Source organism: Alosa pseudoharengus, unplaced genomic scaffold, assembly GCF_046254945.1.
Source record: "Alosa pseudoharengus isolate Yale_2024_CS ecotype anadromous, Long Island Sound unplaced genomic scaffold, YU_APseudo_1.1 YU_APseudo_1.1_scf_19, whole genome shotgun sequence".
Classification (NCBI taxonomy): domain Eukaryota; kingdom Metazoa; phylum Chordata; class Actinopteri; order Clupeiformes; family Clupeidae; genus Alosa; species Alosa pseudoharengus.
In genome coordinates, this window is record NW_027468657.1 from 5,030,659 (window position 1) to 5,050,658 (window position 20,000).

General features: G+C 45.5%; 2 protein-coding genes across 3 annotated transcripts in view; both read right to left on the bottom strand.

The window, feature by feature from the left end:
* mns1 (meiosis-specific nuclear structural 1) overlaps positions 1–706 on the bottom strand; it is a 16,069-nt gene extending 15,363 nt beyond the window's left edge. Inside the window, exon 1 of the mRNA XM_076292825.1 lies at positions 577–706. Coding sequence (XP_076148940.1) covers positions 577–579 — 3 coding nt within the window. The 5' untranslated portion in view covers positions 580–706. The remainder of the gene's footprint in view (positions 1–576) is intronic.
* Positions 707–4,865: 4,159 nt separating this feature from the next.
* The window catches only part of znf280d (zinc finger protein 280D), a 21,430-nt gene continuing 6,295 nt past the window's right edge, over positions 4,866–20,000 (bottom strand). For both annotated transcript variants that reach the window (XM_076291527.1, XM_076291525.1), the window contains exons 9-18: positions 16,704–16,861; positions 16,206–16,306; positions 15,286–15,432; positions 13,119–13,253; positions 12,216–12,451; positions 9,169–9,309; positions 8,186–8,245; positions 7,671–7,804; positions 7,493–7,523; positions 4,866–6,119 (exon numbers count right to left, since the gene is read on the bottom strand). In XM_076291527.1, the coding sequence (XP_076147642.1) occupies positions 5,222–6,119; positions 7,493–7,523; positions 7,671–7,804; positions 8,186–8,245; positions 9,169–9,309; positions 12,216–12,451; positions 13,119–13,253; positions 15,286–15,432; positions 16,206–16,306; positions 16,704–16,861 (2,041 nt within the window). In that variant the 3' untranslated portion in view covers positions 4,866–5,221. The remainder of the gene's footprint in view (positions 6,120–7,492; positions 7,524–7,670; positions 7,805–8,185; positions 8,246–9,168; positions 9,310–12,215; positions 12,452–13,118; positions 13,254–15,285; positions 15,433–16,205; positions 16,307–16,703; positions 16,862–20,000) is intronic.

A 20,000-nucleotide genomic window follows, 5' to 3' on the forward strand; every position in this document is an offset into this window, starting at 1 on the left:
GAAACTATCATGCGCATCTGACGGCTGGTTATGGTTATGGGATTTGGCAGACAGTAGATAGAAGCTAATGTGATCATGGTTAGCAGCTAGGTATCGATACATACGTGACCATGTTAACTTATCTGACGTTAACGTTAACGAGTAACGTTAGGCCAAGTCAAGTCAAGTCAAGTCAGATTTATTTATAAAGCGCATTTAACATGCACATAGTGCAATCCAAAGCGCCCCACAAACAAGACACATAACAACAAGACAAAAGATGCCGGATGGAGCGGCGTAGTCGCCAGCGTACCCATGACATCAAGACAAGACAAATACATCATACATTGAATGCATGCTTGCCAACATGTGTAATTTACGAATAATACACAGGAATGAGTAAACTTTAAAAAGTCGTTAATAATGTTAACTTACAATTATTTTGTGTTCTGACAAAAACTCTCAGCCATAAAGTTTTCGAAACAAAGTAACGTTCACGTTAGACAACTCGATCCCCACTGCTAGCTAGCTAACTCTAATTAACCTTCACATCAATCATGTCACTCACAATGTGCAGTATATTCAAACTTAATTTACCATGCTGTTCCCTGAAATTTCACCAGCTAGCTGGGATGGAGCCCGACGTTCATTCAAGTAAACTATTTCCGAAAAGCAGGCCGCCAATTAAAAGCTTGCTAAATCGCTTCTTAGATCTAACAACCCAACAAGCACGCCATTCAGTTGGATTTGTTTACAATTCTGTTGTCTAGGAAACATGGCGCCTTTTGACTCTGAAATAATGTCCAATTTGATTGGACCTTATTTTCCAACGATCGACCAATGAAAACGCGCAGGGCGGAGCTACAATGTATATTTTTTGGATGAAGTAGGCCTACTATTACAGGTGTTACTGTAAAATATTTGGAAAATGATTTAAGAATTTTAGATAGGCTGAACAAGATAGGGTACTTCGTTTAAAGTATTCTCAAAACAGATTCACCTTTCCTCCCGTTTGAACAACACTGCGATACGCTGGCTGTTTCTATGTCCTTTGGCAGTTTTGTTTTCATGCATTGATTCACTGGGGTAAGAAGCATGTGCTCTGGTTCAAACACAACTAACAATCAAAAGCAACCAAATCACCCAACCAAGGAGGAATGGATTTGTGTTGTGTGAAATCAAACACTCTGAACTGATCACAAGTGAAAAACACTGATTCCACCCACCCCCCCCCCCCCCCAAAAAATGGGTTAACTGTATGACAAATGCTGCATCTGCATATCAAAATATCAACACATGCCCTCACAGACACAGTAATACGCCAAACATGGCAGGCACAGGGGCACTAGTTATTTCTGTGTATGCCTTCATTTCATATTAATGTATTCTGTTATATCCTAGTCTGTGCTTTTTTTGTGCCAGAGAGAGCCTTTCAGCATCTCTGAGATGAAGACAGTTGAGGTCTCAGGCCATGCGGCTTGTCATCCAAAGACAATGGCTGACTTTCAGGATGAGTAGGAAAGTCCCAGTGTGCATTATTAGTGAGAGTGCACGTATGGCACACCAGGCCGGATGGGTACACACAACACATGCAGAGGCAAGGTGAGGCCCGCGACAGGAAGGAACACCACCACCACCGCCGCCAACGACTCCAGCTGAATGCCGGAGGCTTCTAGAATGTCATTTCCGATGCGTGTGCACCCCCAGGAGGTCCTTAGTGATGCTTCAAATAGCAACGCCTGGAAAGACAGACTGGTGTGTGTGTTTGTGTGTCTAGGTATGTGTGTGTGAGACAGAGAGATGCAGAGGTTGGTAAAACGTTAAACAATAATTGTAGTCTACGTTGTTAATTCTTTCATTCTATATAAATGGATGAATAAGTGGATGGGAGTCTATGGTTATACACTGCTCAAAAAAATTAAGGGAACACTTAGTTTTCCACCATTGTTAAAAAACATTTTTTGAAACCTTTCAACCTTTCAACTACATTCACTGAACGTCTGACAGTTGTTGCAAAAAAAAAACACTCACCTCAAAAGTTTTATTTGTGCTTAGAACCAAACAGTGTCAAGAGTAACGATCCAGTGTATGATTGAAGTGTTCCCTTTTTTTTTTTTTGAGCAGTATATTACATTTAGGGGAGTACTATACACATCTGGAAAAGAGGAGACACAAGCTCAGTCCTACAGATTCTATCAGGGAACATAAAACAAACAAACATTTTAAGTAGCCTCTGAACACAGGCTTTCTCTTCATGTAGAGACATCAAAGGCGCGCACTGTGGCGTTTTTTTAAGACAAGAGAACAATATGTGGTGTAGAAGAAGCATGTCTCCAACACAGAGAGGGCAAATAGCGCGGAGCTTTGGGAGGGCGCTTGTACTCGTGGCTCTGTCACGGCATCGCTGTGTTTATTTTTAGGCCACGAGGGCCCAGTCGGCCCATGCCCTCCCCGCTTGCCCCTCCTGTCGTCTCTTTGTGTGTGTTATCTGCGCGCCGACTGGCTGCAAGCAACACACTCCCTCCTCGCCTGTCAAAGAATGAGATTTATCTGCGGCTTGTTTACCAGCTTTCACTCGCCTCACTGTTGTCCCTCAAGCAAACACACACACACAAACACACACAGAGACACAAATACAGTCACAGCCAAATAAACATACACATATAACAAGAAAGTGAAATACACACTTTGATGTCTACGAGTCAGTGTTGAACATCACCTGTCTGGTGTTTTTAGGCATGCCCAACTGCCTACATATTCAATAATTGTATATCAAATAAAATAAAATTCAGAGACATTCCAATTTAAGTTAATCAAACCCTACTCTGTATAAGAAAACCTGTGTGGCCTGGGCCAAACTGTATTATTTGGCATTCATATCTCAACATGCTTTTTATGTTGACCTTTCATGCTCTTCCATCAGGATTTTGAAACGAATCGGAGTTGAAACGTCATGCTTGGTGTGGCCTACTTCTATGTTATTTTTGGCAGGCCTGTAGAACAGAAGATGAACAGAAGATGGCGCTATACTCATTTGATTTGCAGCAAACACTCTTCTCTGTTCAGTGTTCACTTGTCTCAGTTTCCAATAGTTATGGAGGGAAAAAACCCAACAGCACACCACTTGCATAGTAATCTCCCAAAATAAATACAAATCACCTCAGTCCTTCAGTCATCAAACCCAAGGTCTGTAACGTGTTGGAAAACACATTTCCTTTTTAAAGGGCTGGTGAAACTGAAGAAAGAATGTGGTTCCTTTAGCATAAAAACAGTCAGCATACAGACCTAAACTGGACTTGTCTGGGAAAGGAATCCACCCGTCTCTCCTGCCATGCATTAATAACAGTCCAAGGGCTGTTTTGCGCAGCAGATGTCTTTTTCCCTGAGCTGGGGGAACAATCATCCAGCATCTCCAGCTAATGCTTTGCAGCACAGAGAGAGAGAGAGAGAGAGAGAGAGAGAGAGAGAGAGAGAGAGAGAGAGAGAGAGAGAGAGAGAGAGAGAGAGAGAGAGAGAGAGAGAGAGAGAGAGAGAGAGAGAGAGAGAGAGAGAGATGGGCTTTCCAGAGGCCTGCAGAGAAAAAAAAGGCAAATCTAATTGCCCTCTTGTTTTTATATCACACTCAGTAAAAAGGGATCAAATTCACATTCTCCACAAGACTAAATCTGTTTGCAAACCAAAAGGACAAGGACAATTCTTTTGAGTGACTAATGTTGACAGATTTTTCTATAATGACAAAATGGACAATTTACAGGAGTCTGGATCTTATGAAAGTTTATTTTCCGTTTCGCTGGAAAAACACTGGATGAGTTCTTCTTGCATGATCAGACTATTTGGGGCTGTATACTGTATGAAAGGCATAACCAAACACTGGATGAGTTCTTCTTGCATGATCAGACTATTTGGGGCTGTATACTGTATGAAAGGCATAACCAAACACTGCAGTTCTGTGTAGAAGGAACCAAAAGGGCAAACAGGAACAAGTTCTTAGTGGATTCTTTGATGAGTTCCACATCTTCAGCACCAGGAACTGTTGTCAATAAGGTTCTTTTAAATGGTAAAAGGTAAAGTTTTGCTTGTGTAGCTATTAATTAGTCTTTTTTTTTTACATTTTCTTCAGGATTCATCATAGCTCAATATGCATCTTGTAAGACAACAACCAACCACAAGAAAAAAATAATTAAAAAACAAAAGAAGTTCAGTTGATCCCTTAAAAAACAAGTCCCTTCCCCTGCAGACGAACACAATGAGACACAAAAACCAACATCTGGTTAGAAGAGGAGAGTCACGATTCAGAACCAACCAAACCGACGTCAACAGTACTTCTTTGAGGCTGCAGATCAGAGGGTTTCCCCATTGGAAATAAGTCCAATACCTCTCCTTTAATTAAGAGTGCATCAGGCCCATCGAGGACATCAAAATGCTTCAAGATCTTGTTTCCCTTGCAGATTGAGGATTAAAGGAGTTTAGTCAAGATGAAGCTCAAAGATCAGATATCCTGGGGCAATTTTTACAGTACATACCTGATGCTTCACATGCCTTTTAAAGGTGTAGTGCCCGATTCTAATCCCACACACTTTTTTGTCAGCTGTCCATTCTTTGAAGGGTTTTTTTTGCAAAAAAATGAAAGAAAGAAAAGCCTGTTGTTTGGCCACGACAACGGCTCTGGGACACAAACGTTAACAAGAAGGGTAAACAACACAAGCCAATCCGCACGTTGCTTTAGGAGCACAGGAGCGATGGACGTCATGTGATTGGCTGTTCAGCCTATTGCTAAAATCAAAGACTGTACCTTTAACACAAGTGTCTATGATGCACAGGCTTACACATACAAGCCAACGCCGGGAATGGAGTCAAATTCACAGACAGACAAGCCAAACCGAATCTGAAACAATGTGCCAAGGCGTATGACACTACATGATTTTATTTTAAAAAAGAAGAATGTAACAAAGTGAGTCATTGTTGTCCATTATCACATCAATGGGCAAATAACAAGAGAGGTTACAGGAGGACCCAGGGATCTTTGGATCTGCTCATTCATAATGGACTGCACTTATTTACACATGTTGGGTTGTTTGGAGGAGGGGAAGGATAGTCTGATCTTAGAAACAACCAGAAATTCAGCCACTTCAGTGGCAGAGAAAAGACCAGCGGAGACGGCAGTGTTTCCTTGCCTGTTCCTACACGGTGACGGGTTCTGAGGGTCTGTTCCTACACGGTGACGGGTTCTGAGGGTCTGTTCCTACACGGTGACGGGTTCTGAGGGTGTGTTTGGGCTGCTGGGCGTGTCTACACTGTCCGTATCAGCGCTTTGATTGGCTGAGGGTGGCGGCATCTCTAGAACCTTGGATGGTGTGAGAGGTTCCAGTGGAATTCCACCCGCCTCCCCAAGCTCACCTGCTGCGTCCTCAGGATGTTCTGCGTCCTCAGGATGTTCTGCACTCGGAGGTTCTGTGCTTGCTTGCTCTGCACTCGGAGGTTCTGTGCTTGGTTGCTCTGTGCTTGGTTCCACTCCAGTTTCTACCTCCGGTTCATTAGCTGTCTCAGGTTCTTCAGCCGTCTCTGGTTCTGCAACCTTTTCCGGTTCCACAGGGCCATCTGGTTCCATGGCCGTCTCGTGCCCAGAGGGCGTCTCAGAGGGCGTCTCAGAGGGCGTCTCAGAGGGCGTCTCAGAGGGCGTCTCAGAGGGCATCTCAGAGGGCGTCTCAGAGGGCGTCTCAGAGGGCGTCTCAGAGGGCGTCTCAGAGGGCATCTCAGAGGGCGTATCAGAGGGCATCTCAGAGGGCATCTCAGAGGGCATCTCAGAGGGCATCTCAGAGTGCGTATCGCGATCAGAGAGCGTCACATTCTCAGAGGGCATGTCGGTTGGCGAGGCGTGCTCAGAGGGCATGTCGGTGGGCGTCTCTGAGATGCGTTCAGAGGATGTGTCCTTTTCCTGCTCTGGGGGAGTCTCATTCTCTACAGGTGTCTCTTGAGCCGGCCCCTCAGAGGCGGAGTCTACAGAGACAGGGGAAGGCGGGGCTGGGCCAGAGGGTGTGTCCTCCTCCTTGCGTGCATCCTCTTCCTGTTTGGTTGTGTTGCCCAGCAACTCGACGAGGTCATCCTCTAATTTGGCAGGCTTGACATCGGGGAGGTCAGATCTGCAGAGGACAGGAGAGAGGGGGTGAGCCAAGCTGCCCAGTAAAACTCCAGATTAAGTGAAACTTTATTTGACAGCTTAAGCATTTGGCAGTTCGAATATTCCAAGTAGTGTGCCCAAAGCCATGCACACATTTGATTAGGGAAGGAAAGAGCAAGGGAATAATACTACTGAGACAATAATTACTATACTACAATGGAACAGTGGAAAATCCACAATATTAGTTACGAGAATATTAGTTAGAAAAAAAAAGCTTTGCATAGTAACATCTGACTAAGACTTATAGCGGCCACTGCCCTTGAGTTCCTGTAGAGGTTCATCAACATTCAGACTCCCTTTGGAATACTCAGAGCAGCCAGCAGAGAGAACAGAGCTGCTGATGATGCACGTGTAGGCAGACATTTCACCCATTCCAAGCTTACGCAAACACAATGAGCACCACATAAATAGGCAAACACTCTTAACGGAGCTGATCTGTGTCTCCGGAGGGCGTTGGATATTGGGTCTCAGAGGACCTAGCCTAGTCCATTAGGACCGAAAGAGAAATACCAAACCAATTAGACGCTCTTCCTTTATCAACATCCTGGTGACACTGCGCGACCCCTCCTCACGGCTCGTCCCTCATTAAGACGCCGTGTTTCCACCGCGTTAATTACTACCCAGAATGCCCTCCTCCGCTTACACGGGTCACCCGCACCAGCTACTTAATATGCAACTCAATTAAGACTAATGGAGAGAGAGAGAGAGAGAGAGAGACAGAGAGAGAAAAGAGATGAGAGAGAGACGCAAAGGACCATTTTTCACCGGAAATGATACCGCCGCTAACACAATGCACAGGTCAGGGACTACCGAATCACACACACACTCCATCTAAATGAAACTATAAATACAGCATGTTCGATGACCCACAAGCTGCTTTTTGCACTCAACTATTTCACTACAATAAAAAAGTGAAGTAGTGTTTGAGGAAGACGCAAACATAATATTTAGGGCAACCTTGCTCAGATGCTAGTTTTGCGTATGTCTAGAGTTTGTTTTGGGCGTGAAGCATTTCTTTTGGTGCATATTTTAGCTTGGTGTGTGAAAACGTGTTGTACTGAGATGTGTGTACCAGGGAGAGCGCACTAGTGGACCACCAGAAGGCAAACAACTCCGAGAGGGTTTGCCTCGCCAAACACTTCTGCTATGTACAGTGAACACCTGAGATACAGTACATCTCCTCCTGTGTGTGTGTGTGTGAGAGTGTGTGTGTTTCTGATGGAGCCCTTAAGCTGAATACTGAAGCAGCAGCAAGATGGGATCAGAAAGGGAAGACAAGACTGAAAGCGAAGACAGAATACTTTGCGTGAGCATCAAACAAGGTGCTGCACTTGCCTTTCCAGGCTGGTTTTGTCAGAAACAGAATCTACAGAAAGGGAAAAACAATGAGTTTTAGTTCTAAACTCTCAATATTTACTTTAATTTGTGATGACTTTATTTCTTATTTCTTGTTTTCAAAAGCGTGTGTGTGTGTGTGTGTGAGAGAGAGAGAGTGTGTGTGTGGGTCTCGTACCGTGGTTTTCTTGTGGCTGCTCCATGATCACCTGACAGGCATGGGTCGGCCTGTCAATCAAATGTTTGCTCATAAGGTCACTTCCTGTAGCATCAGCTAGGAAGTCACAGTTCAGGCAAACCAGAGTCAGGCTCCTGCAATGAGGTTTCAACCGCATATTATTTAGATACATAAAACAATATCTTACATTCATATAAATTAAAATTAAATTGAAATTCATTGAATTAAAACAAGAGTGTAGGACATATGTATAATATAGTATATATGTATATGTATAATATAGTATATATGTATAATTCTGTATGACACTATACAGAATTCAATCTCAAGTTAACCATCCTGTACATGCTATATGGACTAACTGTGGCTGCAGAGCCGCCTATACACCTTAAACGAGCACAATCTCTTCAGCAAGTCCTATAAAACCACGGCTCTTGCTAATGACTAGTTTATTCATATTACATGTCCACACTCCAAGTGAATTAACAGATGTCAGCGTTGAGTGATGAACCAACCGTAAAGTGCCTTGCATCCTTTTGTTCTTCCTTCTCTCTTTGGACCCAGCACTATGAAATCTGCAGAAGAAAAATGAGGACGATGAGGAAGATTAGTAACAACTATGGACCAGGACCCAAGGACAAGCCCTGTACTGGCTGCAGTCCCTTACAGAACCTGGGACCGGGCCTTACAGAACCTGGGACTGGGCCTTACAGAGCCTGGGACACAGAACCTGGGACTGGGCCTTATTACAGAACCTGGGACACAGGACCTGGGACACAGAACCTGGGAGTGGGCCTTATTACAGAACCTGGGACACAGAACCTGGGACTGGGCTTACAGAACCTGGGACTGGGCCTTACAGAACCTGGGACACAGAACCTGGGACTGGGCCTTATTACAGAACCTGGGACACAGAACCTGGGAGTGGGCCTTATTACAGAACCTGGGACACAGAACCTGGGACACAGAACCTGGGAGTGGGCCTTATTACAGAACCTGGGACACAGAACCTGGGAGTGGGGCTGGAGTGGGTCCAACTGGTGCCAGACTGAGCGGCTGCCTGGGCCAGCAACCACAGACAGCTTAGGTGCGTTCAAATGTGCAAACACAGGCCAATGTTTGTTGTTGCAAACAAAAATTTGCCAATGTTTGCAAACAGTTTCCTATTTGCCTTTGAGTTCTTCGCGGGCATTTGCGAACACTCACGATCAGTTTGAGGGTGTAGTTCTCCACAAACACAATCAGTTTGAGGGTGTAGTTCTCCACAAATACACAGTAGAAGAGGACGAAGGGTTACCGATAAAAATGGAATTCTTACACCAAATCTTTCAAATTTGACTGTTCAGAAGAGACATATTGGTCAAAAGCAGTGGTCAAAACCAGTGTTTGCTGAATTAGAACGCCCCTCAGGACACACACTCCCGCAGTCAGTTAGAGAACCAGCGTCCGGGTCTGACGCGGGCCGGAACCGGGAAGGACAGAGGGCAGCAGGACACACCTGGTCATGTGGTTCCGGTAGGATCTCCGGCAGCAGGTCTTGTACTTGCAGGCCGCACAGGTGAGGAGCAGGGGGAAGTGGTCGTAGAAGTCCTTCACGGCGGACGAACACTCCATGCACACGCTCTTGCCCTCCGGGGCCCTGACAGGGGGAGACACCGTTAGCCTAGCGCACAAACTCCTACACATCCATTTGATCTACCACTAGTCTAGCGCACAAACTCCTACACATCCATTTGATCTACCGCTAGTCTAGCGCACAAACTCCTACACATCCATTTGATCTACCGCTAGTCTAGCGCACAAACTCCTACACATCCATTTGATATACCGCTAGTCTAGCGCACAAACTCCTACACATCCATTTGATCTACCGCTAGCCTAGCACACAAACTCCTACACATCCATTTGATCTACCGCTAGTCTAGCGCACAAACTCCTACACATCCATTTGATCTACCGCTAGTCTAGCGCACAAACTCCTACACATCCATTTGATCTACCGCTAGTCTAGCGCACAAACTCCTACACATCCATTTGATCTACCGCTAGTCTAACGCACAAACTCCTACACATCCATTTGATCTACCGCTAGTCTAACGCACAAACTCCTACACATCCATTTGATCTACCGTTAGTCTAACGCACAAACTCCTACACATCCATTTGATCTACCGTTAGTCTAGCGCACAAACTCCTACACATCCATTTGATCTACCGTTAGTCTAGCGCACAAACTCCTACACATCCATTTGATCTACCGCTAGTCTAACGCACAAACTCCTACACATCCATTTGATCTACCGCTAGTCTAATGCACAAACTCCTACACATCCATTTGATCTACCGTTAGTCTAACGCACAAACTCCTACACATCCATTTGATCTACCGTTAGTCTAGCGCACAAACTCCTACACATCCATTTGATCTACCGTTAGTCTAGCGCACAAACTCCTACACATCCATTTGATCTACCGCTAGTCTAACGCACAAACTCCTACACATCCATTTGATCTACCGTTAGTCTAGCACACAAACTCCTACACATCCATTTGATCTACCGCTAGTCTAACGCACACTCTCCTACAAATGCAACACACTCATTCATTTTACCTTTAGCCCAACGCACAAACTCCTACAAATTCAATCTTTCATTCAGTCTTTCATTGACTTTGTGTTTTCCACCCTCTGAACATGATCAGATCAAAAGGGTGGTGTGCCAGGGGCCAAGAGCCTGCCTGAGCTGCACTATGAGACATTCACATCATACATACATCCAAAGAACAGCTCAGTGCAAATCTCAGGGCACTGTGAGACATTCACATTATACATTCATCCACAGAACAGCTCAGTGCAAATCTCAGGGCACCTACTAGTGATGCTTTCCTTTTGCTAAAAATATATTTCTCATATTTTCTTCATTTTTCTCTGAATACACTCATTTAAAGAAATATTCAGGCTTAAATATTTCTATGATTTCTAATTTAATTAGGGCTGAAACGATTCATCGAGTTAATCGAATAACTCGATTACAAAAATGACGCGAGGCAAAAACCCTGCCTCGAAGCCTCGTTAAATTCCTATGACACGCACTATACGCGCAGGGATCTGATTGTTCCACACGGACCGTTGTTCAGGAAGCACACCACTAGCGCGTGAATCGTGAGTCAAGGTGTCCATAAATGGCAGAGAATGTCTAAAGTTTTCAAGTAAAGTTTTGGGATCATTACATACTCAAAAAGGAAAAGAACAAGCATCTGAACCGAAAACATCCACTCCATGCTGTTTCACCAAGCGTCAATAAAGTAGGCTATCTATCAATCTATCTAGCCTATCTATCATCTATCTACGTAGCCTATAGCCTACATTGATGTTGGCTGATTTTAATCACATACTGTATTTGTAGCGATGTCGTGATGGCTTGTTTAGCTTTGATGTTTTTAAGTAAGTAAACTTATTCACGTTCAATTGCAAGACAGTATGCCTAAAAAAGAACCCCTCACACACATGCATGCACCCTCATCTTTCCTCACGCACCGCACGCGTGCACACACACACACACACACACACACACACACACACACACACACACATGCATGCACCCTCATCTTTCCTCACGCACCGCACGCGTGCACGCACACACACACACACACACACACACACACACACACACACACACACACACACACACACACACACATGCATGCACCCTCATCTTTCCTCACGCACCGCACGCGTGCACACACACACACACAGGTTGCTAGGTTACCATACTTTTTTAGTAGCCTAATGGTAGGCTATTTGTTAGTAGCCTAATGGTAAATGCTGCAGGTGTAGAAATCTACATAAAACAGATATTTACTTTGATGTCAGGTCTAGATTACAGCATGAAACCTGTTGTGCATATTAATAGCATACATATTGCTTTCCCTCTTCTCCCTCCCAGCACTTCACAACATAGTATGGACAGCTTTGTTATGCACAAGAGGCTGCAATTTTACAGAGAGCATTTTGAACCTTATTTAATTGTTGGCACTGGCACTTATAAACACTAAATGGGTAAATTGCAATAAATGGGCTTAGTTTTGGAGCCTAATGTTGGAGTTAGAATAAATACCTCTGTGCCAACTGCTTGATCATTTTACAGCCATGTCATTTTTGTTATGCATTATTTGTTTTGGTTGTTTAAAAATGCAAAAAAAAAAATTATCCGATTAATCGATTGATAAAGTGCTAGATTAATCGATTACAAAAAGAATCGATAGCTGCAGCCCTAAATTTAATATATGTTTAAATTGTATTAACATTCAGTGTTTCCCATACATTGACTTATTTGTGGCGGCCCACCACAATATCAACATTGACCACCACACAATAATTTTCCAGGTTGTACTAAATTGTGCTTAAATCTGATTAGCATCATAATCACGCTGTGTTAATTTGTTAAAAACTGTTGCATTCAAGTTAATTCTGCAAACCTACCACCACAAATAGAATTAAATTCTCTGGGAAACACTGACATTGATTGGCAGGACCATGTGCAGTACCTGAAATGCCTCAGATTGAAGTTCCTGAGGTCCACTGGGCCTGGTTTGTTCCGCTCCTTCTTGTTCTTGACGGGCCCCGTAGGGTTCTGGGTGCTGGGTTTGCCCCGGCCGGCGCTGTTAGGCGGGCGGCCCACAGGTTTGCTAGCCGGGCTGCCTGGAACCACACTGATGCTGGACCTGCCTAGCGTGTTGGGGGAGGTAGGGGACCCTCCAGACAGAGAGGCCCGGATAGTCACCTGAGACAGGAACAGGAACCAGAACAAGATCAGACAAAAAACATTGAGTCAACTGTGCTCAAAAGGTTCTCCTGTCTAGAACGTTCATTACACGGCATACTTTAATATATTTCTCCTGTCTAGAACGTTCATTACACGGCATACTTAATATATTTCCCCTGCATACTTTAATATATTTCTACTGTCTAGAACGTTCATTACACTATGAGACAATTACAAACTGAGAAAGTTCCTCTGTCCAGAACCTTCATTCAAATAATTAATAATTAATCATTAATAATTTAATAAATACATAAATAAATGGAAAAAAGTGTCCAAGAAAATCACTGGATTTTTCCTTATTTTTTCATTAGTGCCTTTTTTTATTTTTTTAATCCATATTATTGTCTTATCTGGATTAAATGATTTTGTGCATTAATTTTGGTACAAACACCTACAAAATTCATTAACCTAAACATGTAAGATGAAATACTTTAAATGTAAACATTAAAAACAAGACAATCCTTGTGCTCAGTTCTCCACATGGATCAATCCCTTGTTCCTGACCAAATCTACATTATGACGCCAATGACGAGCACTGTAGAGACTCCATGCTGAGATTAGTGCTTAATTAGTGATGGTGCTTAGTGACAGTGGCTGAAACAACGCTAACAAAAACACAAAAAACCTTGGTTCCGGGAGGAAGTCCTTCCAGGCTCCTGGGTTTCCTGTACGTGCGATGGAAGTGAGTCTTGTGCTCTACTTTCTCTTTGTACGTCAGGAAGTTCAGTCGACACTTCCCACAGCGATGGATGCCTTTTTTCTGCAGAATCAATCACAGCATCGGCATGAGTATGGAACGAACACACACACACACACGCACGCACACACGCACGCACGCACACGCACACACACGCCTTTCAGGGGACGCCCAGACAGCACACATGCATCTTCTCTCCTCTCTCTCTGCAGGTGGGGGAGATTACAGCTTCAGGTTCACTCTGTTCTTGTCATGACAAAGCAACAGCAACAGAGCCATCATGTAAAAGCCCAATCTGAGAAGGCTCGAATACATATTGCATTTCTATACCCTCAAAGTTAACTAACAGATTAGTGAGTGGATCTTTCAGAGCTCAGTCAACACCTTTTATTTACTCAAACATAGAGACTTATACTATGTTTTCCACCATTCATGCACTCATTAACCCCATGACTGCCAACAGCAAGCTGCTTTGGCTGGCCTGTGCTTCTTGAACAGCCGAGTGGCACCGCTTGCAAGTTGATTTCCCAACTCTGTAACTTCCAGAGTTTCGCCAGGGCCCCTAGAGAGAGGAAGGGACTCCTTCTCTTTTTATTGATTTCTTTTCTTGTGGTTTTGCACCTCAGTCTTGTTGCCAGGCAGAGGAAGGCTTTGAGGCCGAGGAGGAAGCGGCTCGCGATTTCAGGCGGTTATGTATGGCACCAAGGTGCAAGGGAGACAGGCGCATCAATCCCCGCGCGCCGCGCAGGAGCTGAGAACGAGAGAGAGAGAGAGAGAGCAAGAGAGCACGCACGCGAGAGAGAGAGATAGAAAATGAGCAAGCGAGCCAGCAAGCGAGCCAGCAAGCGAGCCAGTGAGCGAGCCAGTGAGCGAGCCAGCAAGCGAGCCAGCAAGCGAGCCAGTGAGCGCCGCTGGTTTCTGCTGACTGCGAGGGCCCCGGGCCCCCAGCCTCCGACCCGCCAAGCGCGAGCAAAAGGGAAAGACGGATGAAGCCATTCACCAGCCAGACACCTGACACCACACCCCCCTCCCTGCTCTTTCCACATCACCGCTCTCTCTCTCTCTTCTCTCCTCCCTCTCATTCTCTCCCTCTCTCTCTTCTCTCCTCCCTCTCACTCTCTTCTCTCCTCCCTCTCATTCTCTCCCTCTCTCTCATATCTCTCCTCCCTCTCATTCTCTCCCTCTCTCTCATATCTCTCCTCCCTCTCACTCTCTTCTCTCCTCCCTCTCATTCTCTCCCTCTCTCTCATATCTCTCCTCCCTCTCATTCTCTCCCTCTCTCTCATATCTCTCCTCCCTCTCATTCTCTCTCTCTCTCTCTCTCTTCTCTCCTCCCTCTCATTCTCTCTCTCATCTCTCCTCCCTCTCATTCTCTCTCTCATCTCTCCTCCCTCTCATCTCTCTCTCTTCTCTCCTCCCTCTCATTCTCTCTCTCTCTCTCATATCTCTCCTCCCTCTCACTCTCTTCTCTCCTCCCTCTCATTCTCTCTCTCTCTTCTCTCCTCCCTCTCATTCTCTCTCTCATCTCTCCTCCCTCTCATCTCTCTCTCTCATATCTCTCCTCCCACTCATTCTCTCTCATCTCTCTCTCATATCTCTCCTCCCTCTCATTCTCTCTCTCTCCTCCCTCTCATTCTCTCTCGGGTTAGCCCACTGAACAGCTCCAGGTCACCAGAGGACAGGACACCAGCACCTGTGGCCAGCACTACGGCAGGACAGGGGGAGAGAGAGAGAGAGAGAGAGAGAGAGAGAGAGAGAGAGAGAGAGAGAGAGAGAGAGACTAACTACCTAAATCTGTGTGTGTGTGTGTGAGAGAGATCAACTCAGGTGGCATCGTATCTATACGATAAGGTGTGCCTTATGTAAAACGTATGTACAGGTGTGTCTCCTCACCTATGCTGCGTGCAGCTGTATTCCTCAACTGGTGTGTCATGTTCAGGTGTGTCATGTTCAGGTGTGCTGTGTTCAGGTGTCAGGTGTGCCGTGTACAGGTGTGCCGTGTACAGGTGTGTCATGTACAGGTGTGCCGTGTACAGGTGTGCCGTGTTCAGGTGTGCCGTGTCCAGGTGTGCCGTGTCCAGGTGTGCGGCCTCACCTGGTGCCTCATGTAGTGTTGCATATACATGTGTCCGCTGCGCAGCACCTTCAGGCAGAAGGGACACAGCAGGTCCTTGGTGTTCTCGTGGATGCTTCGGAAGTGGCTCTCCACGTCAGAGAAAAACGATGAGCGGTAGTTACACACCTGCGTCAGGTAAGCACACACCATCATTCTGTTGCGATCGCTCACAGGCAGACAAAGATTGCCGACCCCCCACAAATCTCCTCACTGTCCTTTAATACAGTGTTTTTCAACCACTGTGCCGGGGCACACTAGTGTGCCGTGAGAGATCATCAGGTGTGCCGCAGAAAATGACCCAAATGTCACTCACTGGACCAGAAAAGCAACTGTTGCATCAAAGAATTTATAAACTCTCATTGATTGTATGATTGCACTGTTTGTGGTATGCAGGCATTGTACAACGGGGACCCCATATCCAGTATTCACAGAATCATCACATATCCAGTTCATAACAACAATTAAATTAGATATAGTCACCTACAAATGAAACAGAGGGCGTATGTTTTATTGAGCAGGTCTTGCATAGAAGCCATAATAAGGCCATATCTGTGTATTATTTGAAATTTTAGGCTATGGTATGTTTATTTTTTCTTCACACAGGATGTTAGTGTGCCGTGGGACATTATGTGTCAACATACAAGTGTCAAAAGTGTGCGGTGGCACAAAAAAGGTTGAAAAACACTGCTTTAATATCTCCAAAAGACACAGATCAGAAAAATCTTCAATCTCACTCTACGACGGCTACTTGCTGAATGATAAATAACCAGTGAGCTACAAAAGAACTTCTGCTTTAAGGCTTCGAGCTCAGAAGGAAGAACTGTATGCATGTGCAATAGTGTGTGTGTGTGTGTGTGTGTGTGTGTGTGTGTGTGTGTGTGTGTGTGTGCGAATGTTACCTGACAGGCGTAGGGCATCTCTCCCGGCTTGTGATTGTCTTTCATGTGTTCCAACAGCACTTGCTCCGTCTCAAAGGCCAGCTCACAGATCTTACAGTTAGCTTTAGAACACAAACAAACACACACACACACACACACACACACACCACAAGAGCAGAGCATCATGAGCAGCTGAACTAATGAGGCCGACAGCTCCTGCTACTTCTGATTTTAGGTCACAGACTCATCCGTTCTCAACAGCAACACTCTCACACTTTCCCACTGGGAATGGAAACTAACACTCAACCAGAATCAATTTACAGACATTACAGAGATTCTGTGTGTGTGGTTTTCCCTCTCTCTTTCTCTGTGTGTGTGTGATTCAAGCATATAGGGGTTGTGGGAACTTTTTGTGTAGTTGGAAAAGTCTGCTGTACTGGTGGTTGCAGTGCTGATGAGTGTGTGTGTGTGTGTGTGTGTGTGTGTGTGTGTGTGTGTGTGTGTGTGTGTGTGTCGTACTGCTGGACTCGTAGGGGCTGTGGGCACTCTCTATGTGGCACTGCAGCTGGAAGGGCGTGCTGTACTGGCGGTAGCAGTGCTGGCACGTGGTGTGACTCTCCCAGCTCTCACTGTTCTGCTTCTCCAGCTCCAGATGATGCTTCATGTGGTTCATAAACCTGAGAGAGAGAGAGAGAGAGAGAGAAAGATAGAGAGAGACAGAGAGGGGTGAGAGAGGGGGGGGGGCAGGAAGAAAATTTTTGACATCAGGAACAGATTTCATAAAGAACATCAAGGAGTTGGGCTGAGAGTGAGACAACAGAAACAAGACAACAAGAGAGAGATAGAGAGAAAGAGAGAAAGAGAGAGGAGAGAAAGGAGAGAAAGGGAGACAGAGAGAGAGAGACAGACAGACAGAAAGACAGACAGCCAGAGAGAGATATATGGCTCCCGCACAGATCTCTATTTATGTGCATCAGAGCCAGTAGTCTGACTCAAGGCAGTCGAGAGCCTGAGGGCCATTATGTTGATTATGTCGATGCTGCTGCTGATGATGAAGATGATGATGAAGATGATGATGAAGTTGGAGGCAGACGAGAGTTTTCCTCGTCGTGGGAAACGCGATGTGACAGAACAGAACAGAACACAACAAAGCTCCAACCTAACTGCCGTTTCAAGACAGCTGAGCTTTGATGTGAGGAAGGAGAATGGCGGCGTGCGACGCCAGAGCAGAGACCACAACCACATCCAGACCAGCTCAGCAGAGACGCCTTTGCCCCGCTACACGCCTGCCACACACACACACACGCACACGCGCACGCGCACACGCACACGCACACACGCACGCCTGCCTGCTGCACAACTGTGGAGAAAGCTGCTGAATACAGACGCCCGGGTGCTGCTGTCTCTCTCTCTCTGAGCTTTATCGTACCCATTAATCTGGCACACACACACACCAACATGCAGGGCACACACACTCACCTGTGTGTGTATGTGCGCACGCGTGCGCGAGTGTGTGTGTTTTAGCTCTTCTAGAGTGTCATGGCTGTATGCGTGTTGAATTTAGTCACACGCACGCACACACACACACACCTGATTGTGTGTGTGGAGGATGCTACAGCTGAGCATTCTTTACACTCCGCTCCACGTCCAGTGGAATGTTGAGGGGCACAGGCCAAACACTCCACGCACCGTGGAACCAAGTCATCCATTAACTAAACTACTTAAAGCACTACACAACTTAATTACAGCACTTGGAAAAATATATTGCACACACTTCTCAAAGAACACGCACGCACGCACGCACGCACACTTAAGAACAAAGGCTGCAGCTCAGCTCCCTGAAGGTTTTCATCAAAAGACAAATTAGAGTGTGCCTTGTTCACCCCTCACTTTCCTAAACATGCGTAATGGCCATTATAATACCTGCAATTACGTTCGACCCTCTGTTACGCCTTAACGACGACTCACTCCGCACACACACACACACAACCCACCCCCTCCCCAAACCGCCGGCCCAGTTTTCTGCGGCACTGTTCTGCAAGCTCAGCTGCTCTAATAGGGATTGTTATGCGTGTGAAGCGTGACCCCGTCGGCAGGCTCGCCGGTGAGGGTTGGATGGGTTGGGGTTGGGGGGGGGGGGGGGGGTTTGGGGTGCAAACGCGTCTGCACATTAAAAGGAGCTTACCGAGGCGTTTTCAGGCTGCTGGGCGCGCGGCACTAACACCAGACACCGCTTGCTTAATCACCAGCCGCACCGCGGCGCTAACACCAGACAAACTAGCCGCCATTACTCATCTGGGGCCCACAGGGACCAGGGGGCGCAGATCCTCCATCCATCTGAGAGAGACTAAGGAGGGGTGGGGGGAGTGCGTGCGTGTGTGTGTGTGTGTGTGTGTGTGTGTGTGTGTGTGTGTGTGTGTGTGTGTGTGTGTGGGGGTGCTGTTGGGTACTACAGAACACACTCTCTGAGAGGAGCACTAGGACATGTGGGCGTTGTGACTGTTGGCGTGAGGTAGGGGGCGCTATCACACTTGCAGTAACACTGAAAGGAAGCATAGTAGGAGTTTGTGTGTGTGTGTTGGGGGGGCTGGGGGGGGTGGGGGGGCAATTCAAGGGGCAATTCAAGCCATTTTGTAACCTTTTCGTGCGAATGGTGTCCAATGCAGTCCAAACGCACGTCTGCTGTCTGCAACAACTGCACTGGATGTTCTTCTTTCAAAAGTGTGACCTATTCTTGAGCATCTTCAGGAAGCGTTATCTGATACGCTAAGACTAGGAATGGGTAGGCTACACTTTCACATTCTGCAAACTTAGACTGCTTTCTTCAAGCTGATGTCTCCACTCTCCATCTTTCCCTCGATGATTGCCAAAAGGCTCGTTATAAACGTTGACATGAACTATTCATGACCAGTTATGACGACCAACAATTATGAAAACAACATAATTGAGATTTAACAACTTTTTTTGCAACAATGCTCTCATTTTGTCTTGAATCCAACACACTCTTTCTTTTACAGGGGTAACTTCTAACTTTTATAAATATTTACATTTATTTTGAAATGTGTTTTTCAGTTAAATAATCTTAAAGGAAAATTCCGGTATTTAGCACTTTGAGTCCCTTTTCTGGTTTGTTTTGGATGAACTAGAGTGGTGGACACCGAAATTTTGACGATTGGTCCTGTCTCGACTTTTCTGACCTTTGAATCGCCTTTACTGCTTCAGAGTGGCTGCAACAGGCATGCACAAACATGTCCTAAAACAACCCTTAATGTTCGTTTTCAAAACTGTGCAACTCACCAAGTGATTAGTGGTGTTCGTTGATTATTAAAATCAAATATATCGGCGCAATGTATGATTTCCAGCTGTCTTATTTGCTATTGTGGAACTATTTTTTCAGACACCTCACAACCGCGTATAAACTTCCGCTCAATATTTGAGCCTGAAGCATATACGGTGGCGCAGTAATATCAACGTGCAATGAGTCTTCCAACAGAAATCAATGGGATTTTACAATATGGCAAATAAAACATGACAGAAACTGTATTTCGCTATGCTACTTGTTTTGGAACATCAACGAACACCACTAACCACTCGGTGAGTTGCACAGTTTTGAAAGGGACTCAAAGTGCTGAATACCGGAATTTTCCTTTAAGGTTTTAAAGAATGGATGGCGTTTCCAAAATCATCCCGTAATCATGTTACATAATCGTGATCTAGGTATTTACCAAAGTAATCCGTGATTGACCAACAGACATAGACATAATCTAGCAGCCCTACCATTTAGAAATGCTTGCAGGTGGACACTGTGAACACGAC